At 41.8% G+C, this 8,998-nt stretch overlaps 1 protein-coding gene across 1 annotated transcript; it reads left to right on the top strand.

Moving 5' to 3' along the window:
* The first annotated feature begins 8,446 nt into the window (after window positions 1-8,446).
* LOC100486753 (syncollin) lies at window positions 8,447-8,976 on the top strand. The gene has a single exon (XM_002940359.3). The coding sequence runs from the start codon at window positions 8,465-8,467 to the stop codon at window positions 8,858-8,860; it is 396 nt and encodes a 131-aa protein (XP_002940405.1). The 5' UTR covers window positions 8,447-8,464; the 3' UTR covers window positions 8,861-8,976.
* Window positions 8,977-8,998: the final 22 nt, after the last annotated feature.

Raw genomic sequence — 8,998 nt, 5'->3', positions numbered from 1 at the left:
GGGGATCCCTGCAATAGTGCAATACAGTGTTCAGTGTGGGCACCCAATCAAAGAATATTGCTGGAGGAACAAAGACTGACACATTCTCCAGCGTGTAACTCATACTGTATACCCCTGCTACAGCTTTATGGAACGTTGCAGGGAACTTATAAAGTTTTGCAGACAGTGCATGAAAGTCTACTTTCTGGCTCATCACTAAATAAAAGGCAAAGCATATCAACTGCCCCCCACCCTTCACATACCCACATACGCATACTTGCTTTTGTAGCTAGGAGATGCAGAAAGGCCCAGAAGTAGATGGGCAGAACAGGAAATTATGAATACCATCAAAACAGATGTGCCTGAGGCATGCATTTATTCTTTCTTTGTTATTGGTTTTTATTGTTTAAAAGCAGGAAGCACCAAACAACTGAAAATCAGCAAGTGCCCTATAAATCTTTCAAAGCAGTAAGCAACATTTACCTGTTAAAAATCTCATCTGTTTCCTTTTACTACATAAAATCATTAAGCACTTGGACCATTTAAAAACATAAGCGTGATAATCAGTATAGCAGCCATATACAAAGTTATGCCCCTTAATCTCAGGGAAGATCAGACTGATGCTTGGAATCACTAAGCAACTTTATTATTACATAACTAAGCACCTTAATGTTACAGAGACACTGCTCTTAATTTGCACATTGTTTTATTGCTATTGTTGCTACATTGCCTTTTGTGCAAATCATTCTCCCTTGCTTGGTTTTGTTTAGTTTGGGTTTTGGATAAAGGTTTTTCCAAACACCCCATGACTATGGTGGAATCCAGCTCTTCCAAATAAATCTGTACCTTATTGCTCTTTTTTGATCATTTTTTTCATGCAATTACATCAGGTTGCTATACTTTGTGAGGATATAGTGACCTATGTGCCCTTCCAAAGCTCTCCTTGCAGCAATCAGAATATTAGCAATCCATATACAGCCCACAGCCATATTTCTTTCTCTGTGATGGAAAGGAAGCAATCATATTAGGTTTTTTTTTTAATATCTTTTTTAATACATTCTGCAAAAGACATGTAAGAGCATCCTGCTATTTTATTGTTTTATTTATTTCTGTTGTCAACGCTTTGCATTAAGTAATCTGATGGATATTGTACTTGTATTTGTGCTAAGCCATAGATAGAGTATTAACAGAAAGTCTTCCACTACATCAGCGAGGGGACACGTTTCCATATTCCCATGCCCTGTTGTGATTAATGGGGTTTCCTTTTCCATTTCTGTGAAATAATTACTTTTGCTGATGCTGTAAGCTCTCACAAGTAGCACGCTCTCTACAGTTTGCTCTGTTTGTAGTACACAATTTCTGTAGGTTAGGGTTTGGTCTTGCCTGCTCAAGATATTATGGGCCTGATTCACTAAAGTGCGATAAAAATTATCGCACGCTTTTTTGCGGTAAAAAAGACGCGATAATTTGCGCGCGATTCACCATAGTATTATCGCGTGCGATAAATCGCCATTTTCGCATGCGGTATTTCTCGCGCTAGTTTTACCGCATGCGTTAATTTCCGCGCTGAAAAGTATACGATCGCATGATTCACTATAACTTTTGCGCGCTAAATATCGCATTCGACCATGTGAAAATTACCACCTACTACAGGCAGGCGAAAAATTATAGAAAAGTACAGTAAATGAGTTTTTTGCAATAAAATATGGACTTTGCAGTGCTATTTATTGAAGTCTGTGTTTCCCCTAGAGCAGTGCTGTCCAACTGGCGGCCCGACCCCCCTCTGTGTGGCCCCCCACCTGCCTGGCTGCTTTGATGGCTTACCTTTGTGTAAGCTTTAAATGGTATCAGTACTGAGATTAACTGGCCCCCTGCATGGTTCTCACCTCAGATTCAGGCTGTAATCAGGCTGTATTGTTTAAATACTGTATGTAATCCCCTGTGTTGTTCACACCTTTTAATCTCTGCATTGTTCACACCTCAGGCTCAGGCTGTAATCACCCCCATTGTTCCCCTGTTCACACCTCAGGAGCAGTAGAAACCCACAAATAATCCCTGCACACTACAAAAAGAACATATACTGAGGTGGTACTTCAATTAAAAAGTTTTTTAATATATAGTTATTGTGCAGACTGTAGGAGCAGTGCCAGCATTGTGTCACTGTAGGCTGCCTGTGTGTGCCATACACACAGGCATCATAGGGCAAGCAGAGTATGGCACACACAGGCAGGGTAGGGAAGGCAGAGTATGGCACACACAGGCAGAGTATGGCACACACAGGCAGAGTATGGCACACACAGGCAGGGTATGGCACACACAGGCAGAGTATGGCACAAACCAGCCAAGAATGGCAAACACAGTGAAAGTATGGCACACGCAGGCAGGGTAGGGAAGGCAGAGTATGGCACACGCAGGCAGGGTAGGGAAGGCAGGGTATGGCACACACAGGCAGGGTAGGGAAGGCAGGGTATGGCACACACAGGCAGGGTAGGGAAGGCAGAGTATGGCACACACAGGCAGGGTAGGGAAGGCAGAGTATGGCACACACAGGCATGGTAGGGAAGGCAGAGTATGGCACACACAGGCAGGGTAGGGCAGGCAGAGTATGGCAGGTTTTTGCTGTACTACAACAATTAATATGGGTATGGTCATGTGATAACATGGGTGTGGTTTCAAGTGGGTGCGGTTTCAAAAAGGGGAGTGGTCAAAACTGGCTTCCATTATCGGCCCTCCACCACGTAGGTCAGAAAAATTCTGGCCCTCGGTACAACAGAAGTTGGACAGCACTGCCCTAGAGTGATGCAGCCGCCAGTTTGCAGCGAAATGTTCATTTTTAATACAGTAATTTTCCGCAAGTATTGGCGTGTATGGCTAACATGGCGTGCGTTCATTTGCGCGACTATTTATATTTGGCTACAAGTGATGAAATGTTTCGCCAGGCATGGATTTGCAGCGAATTTTTGGACGTGCGTTGAATTTTTTTGCGGCAGATTTTTTCATGCGTTTCGCAAAACAATCCGCCAATGGCAAAACGCATGAAAAAATTCGCCATGCAAAAATTCAACGCACATCCAAAAATTTATACAAGCGTCAAAAAATAATAGTCACGGGCAACAATTTTTTTGCCCGCACAACATTTTTGCCGTTTCGTGTATCTTTCGAAAGATTTGCTAATTTTTCACTAAAGATAACCAGAACACATTTGCTCATCACTAGTGGCTACTATTTATAAGCATCTACTATTTATATGCTACCATTTATATGCTACCATTTATATGTGGCTAATATTTATATACACCATTTATATGCGGCGCCAATTTTTATACACTATTTCTATGCTACCATTCATATGCGGCGACTATTCGTGTGCGTAATTTAGCGCATGTACCGGCAAATACCGCATTGAAATAGTCTTCGCGAGTTAAATACCGCATGCAATATCGCGCGTAAAAAAGCGCAAGTATGCTTATAGTGAATCGTGCGAAAAATCGCCAAAATTAAGACGCGGTAAAATTTATAGCGCACACTAAAAATAGCGCACATTTTATCGCACTTTAGTGAATCAGGCCCTATATATGATCTTTGTGAGGAGGCAAAGCTCTCGGCAATGTACAATGTGGATTACACCGTCGATTGTTTATACTATTTTTGTAGATATTTCTATGCTTTCTTACAATAAATGTGTTTTCCAAACACGTAAACACTTTTGTTTTCCAGGCAGGAACCAGGGAAAATTCATTTAGCAGATATTTTACTTAGGTTTGTTATTTGATTGCTAAAAAAAAACAGAGAGATAGTTTTGACTAAAAGGCTATGACACCTTGATTTGACGTACATAAAGGGTTGATATTATTGCAAAGAAGTGTACGAAAACTGTCTGAAAGAAGGCACAAAGAAATCTATTAGACCAGTGCTGTCCAACTTCTGCGGTGGCGAGGGCCGGAATTTCTCTCGCATACATGGTGGAGGGCCGCTAATGGAAGCCAGTTTTGACCACTCCCCCTTTAAACCAAACCCACTTCAAACCACACCCATTTTATCACAATGGTGGTAGTGCAGCAAAGACCCAACTGCTTCGTCCTCACTGCAGGGATATCAACCATCATTCATATGTTAAAGAATTATATTATGTCATATTAAGACACACCCTTAAATCCATTTGCCTCCTCCCCTGTGGATAGCACAGCAACCCCCAGCACATAATTACACACCTTAGGGACCATTTAATTGCTATTTCCAACTGCTAACAAACTCCCAAAACAAACCACTGCCAGGTTCACCTCCCACAGGCAGCATAAGGTAGGCAGAGTATAGGCCAGGCAGTACATACAATGTCTGAGGTGTGAACAGGAGAACAATATGGGTGATTACAGCCTGAGCCTGAGGTGTGAACACTGCAGGGTGGGAACAATGCAGAGATTAAAAGGTGTGAACAGTACAGGGGATTACATGTTTAAACAATACAGAGGGATTACAGCCTGAATTTGAGGTGAGAACCATGCAGGGGGCCAGTTAATCTCAGTACTGATACCATTTAAAGCTTACAAAAAGTTAAGACATCAAAGCAGCCAGACAGGTGGGGGGCCACACAGAGGGGGGTCGCGGGCCACCAGTTGTTCAGTACTGCATTAGACTATGTGATATACAGTAGGGATCCACCAAACCCACTTTTTTGGGTTCGGCCGCATCCCCGAACCCACCCTGAACTATTCGCCCAAATCACAAACCGAATCTGAATCCTAATTAACATATGCTAATTAGGATTGGAAGGGGTTAAAAATCGGCACGCACGCAGCGATTTTTTTCCCCTGACCATTTAACTCTTTCTGAATGCTAATTAGCATATGCTAATTTATGCTAATCTGAATCATTCAAAAAAAGCCTGGATTCGGCCCGAATCCCGAACCAAATCTGGGATTGGGTTCATCCCTAATATACAGACATACCTATATTGCATAGAAGTTTGACAATCCCAGGCTTGCACATCTAGCCAACTGCAGATACAATAAACTGTCATTAATATGGCATTCACTGAGTGGAAGTGGTTTGGCAGTAATGATGATTTAATTGAGAAGATAATTTAAGGCAGTTTCTGTAAGGCCAGCAGGAACAAATGGGAGGCTTATGTTTGATGACTGTCCCTGCCCTAGTGGAGATTACAATTTAAGGTCTCTATCACATTCACATACTCACATGCCAATTTATCAGCAGTCAATTGAAGAACTGAGTTAAGGTAGAAGGTAGAAGTGCTACCAACTGAGCCAGCATTGGTATTTATAAATAAATATAGAGTACATGACTATGAAATGATGGTTCAGTAAGATATGAATAAAGAATTTAACCTGCGACCTTACGCTTTCATATGATCATGAAGCTCCTCTGTGACTTCTAATATGCTTATGTTTTGTAATAGGGGCATTTTATTGCCGAGGTAGGCAAGCCAACAAATAAGTTGCACATATCTAAATCTAGTCAAGGTATAAATACAGTATCTAGTAGAGTTTTTTCTTGAAAATGTTTCACCACTCACCCGAGTGGCTTCTACAGTTTAAATGACAGGGAGGGAATTCCCTGACATTTAAACCCTTGAGGGTAGTACAGTCACAGGAATCCAATCACAATGGTTCCATTGAACTTATTCAGTTAGGTGTTGGCTGAAACTGACAGGTGTAAGTATGTATGATCCAGTCACAATGGTACCATGATTCTCATTGATGCAGGTACATGACTAGAAGTGTGAACTGTTGTGAAACCGCTGGGGTAAGGATGTCAAAGCGGCATTGTATGTTGATGACAAGTGTTGTCATAGGCCCCCTCCTCTGCTCAGGGATGGTTTTTCCAGGCTAGAATAAATGGCCTCTTTCAAACCTCTTTCAAACCATCTGTCCTCTCGGTCCAAAATAAGCACATTACTTTTTTCCTTGAGGTGTAGATAGACTGCTGAGGCTTGTCCTGAGGAGTTACACTGAAGAACATGTGTACACAAAAGATGGACAGAAATCCTGTGTTTCTTTTGACAGAGGACTCAGTGCAGCTTTCTGTGAGTGCTTATGGGTGTATTTATATAGACCTTTCTGATAAACCTTACTTAGTTTTTACCTTTCATTCTTGTTTAAATCTTTATTAAAGGGAAACTTCAGCCCAAACACATCTAAACTTTTTAAAAAGTAAACATAATTTCAAGCAATTTTGCAATATATCAGTTAAAAAACGATGTTTTAGTCTCTCCTCCCTGCCAGGATTTAAAAAATGCATAAAGAGAAGAACTGTTTTGCAGCTGAATTTCAGCATATAAAATAGTATTTAATCATACTCTTTAAGGAACAGTGTAACAAAATGTGCCTCTTCCTGCGCCGGCTTCTTCATAGTGGGCGCTCCCGCATTTAAAGGCGCATGCGCGCTGACGTCAGCACGCAATGGCGCGAATTTCAAAATATTTAAAGGGACTTTGCTCACATTTTGTTGCCCGTGATAGGATTTGTTTCCTGGTGCCTTCCTGAGCCTTGTTCCTGTATTTCCTGCTTGTGTTTTCCTGTTTTTGACCCGGCCTGCTGCTGACTATTCTGATATCCGTAATCTGACCCCGGCTTGTACTTTGACTCTGATTTTGCCTCATCCTGCTGTTTGATTATCCGGTTTTTACCCTTGCCTGTCTGACTATCCTTGATTACTGCCCGCCTTGACCCAGCCTGCCTGACTACGAACTTGCATAATCCTTTTGTACCGTGATCTTCGGCCTAACTGACTTTTACTACAGTCGTGCCCCTTTGCTTGCCAGAACTCCTCGCCTTGTTCCTCTCGTTAAGTCCAGGTGGCATCTGAGTAGCTGAAGGCTCCTCCCGAAGCCAAAGGCGGTCACACTACTGGTGAAGCCGAGCCGAGACCAAGGAACTTGGCATCAGTTCTAGTTTAAGGTGCCGACCATGACAAACAGATTACAGTGATAGATACATTGGGGGTTTAAGTGTTGTGTGGGGCTCTTTAACAGATTTTGGTTCAGAAAACAGAATTCCCCTTTAACTTTTACAGGATCCAGCAGTATTCCTATTTTTTTCCCAGAATGAAAAGGTGAAATTCACAGATAGTGCTATAACCTCTGTGGATTTCATTCAAAGTGCCTAATGTAAGCCAAGTCATGAAAGAAAACTATGTAAGCAAGATAGAAAGCTTGTAAAGGGCTCAGGGAAATGACAAAGGCCAATTATAAAATATTGCCTTCGGCCCCCTATACAATGGCCAATAAGCTGTCTGAAAGGAGCAAGTCGACAGCTTATATTAGTCCATGTGTGTCCATCTTTAAAGACACCCAAAAGCAGCACAGGAATACAGACATTTCACCTTTTTAGTATAAATGGAGTAAATAGAAGACATAGGAACACACAGCTGCTCAATGTGTCTTTGTAAAAGCTGCTTCATTGGTTGCTGTGTATGTATTTTTTATAGACTTCACTAAACTGGAATCCTCTTGTCTGGCAAACTGTTTGGAAATCAATAATGAACAATGAATCTCTCAAACATGGCTAGCAGGGCTGAACTGGTTGCAGTTTAATGTAAATGCAACACGTATTTATTGAAACGTGTCCCCTAAATCTTAAAGTGATCTGGTCACCATATGTTAAACACACAGTCAGCACTTTAAATCTTAAACAGTTCTGCTATTTCTTTGCATCATTTGTGCATCATTCAGAGGTGCCTATAGATTGGATTGTTCGTCACTTGTAGTTAAGTAGTTAAGAGCAGTAATTCTTACCTATTGCCAAGACTAGAGGTAAATCTTTTCCACGGGCTTCAAAGGACACAGACGTCTAGCATGGCCAACAAAATAGCAGATATTGGCAGTGGAAATATTTTAATCAGCTTGTTTCACAACATAACTGAACATGAGTTTTTGGAGGAACTTCTGAAACAGAACAGGTGTTAGGAGAATAAGACAGCACAGTTACAGCAAAGCATGTTCAAACATTGCTATCCATTGTGTGCTCAGTGAGCTAATGAGAACTCATTACCTGCTGATGATCCTATTTATTCCAGATCAGCAGCAAACCATACATTTGCCTGAGCAGGTTCTTGCAAACTATATTACATGTCTGAGCACTGATCTGAGCACAGCCTTGTTGACTGTCTGCAGAGTTTGCTACATTACACTTAGCTCAAAATAGCTGCTTACCTGCAGAGCAACCTATATTAATCTGAAATGCAAACACACTACTTACAATGAGTTCTGATAAATAATTCTCCTCTGTAGATGTTATTACTTTCCTCCACTCCATTCTAGAGTACAATGCTTTGAAGGGCCATCTGTTGTTTTGCTATTTTGTAATCTCTGTGATCCCTGTTTGCCAGCTTATCAGGGTCACAAGCAGTGTCAGAACCCCCAATTCTCACACTTAATAGTTGGCAGACTCCCCAGAATTCACCTTGACCACAGCTGTCAGACTTCTGGAGCACTATAAAATGTTTCCCAGATCCCTGATGGTATGCAGTCATGATACTTCAGAGCCTCTGCCTCCTGCCTCTTCTGCTCTGCCCTTCCTTAGGGCTTTGTCCTTTACCTGCTGACTTAAAGGACATTGAGGGCAACAAGCTCTGTGCCCGCCTTTATGAACACAGCAGCCCCTACTATGACCAATGCTGTGAGGGAGACTACATAGATGTCAAGCCTGGCGATGATGTCCCTTACCTTCATCTAAAATGGAACAACCGCATTTCATCTATTGTGGTGGGCACCCGGTGTGAGCTGACAGTCTGGTCTAGGAAGCCAAAGGAAGGATACACCAAGAAGTTCACTGCTGGTGCGCAACCTCGTCTTAAGGAGGTCAAGAAGGGCCTGGTTGGTGACTGGGATGATTCAATCTCATCTTATTACTGCAAATGTAACTAAGATGCGGGCTCTTTCTAGCAAACTGAACATGGAACTTGAGATTTTAAACAACAATCATTACTCTCCAGACAACTTCCAACCATTTGTGCTGAAATAAAATGCTTTTTCAAACTGCAGTGGTTTTAAGAATTGAATGGC

Source organism: Xenopus tropicalis, chromosome 8 (genome assembly GCF_000004195.4).
Source record: "Xenopus tropicalis strain Nigerian chromosome 8, UCB_Xtro_10.0, whole genome shotgun sequence".
Lineage (NCBI taxonomy): Eukaryota > Metazoa > Chordata > Amphibia > Anura > Pipidae > Xenopus > Xenopus tropicalis.
Note: the sequence above shows the minus strand (reverse complement) of the source record. Positions and strands in the feature narration are given on the sequence as shown.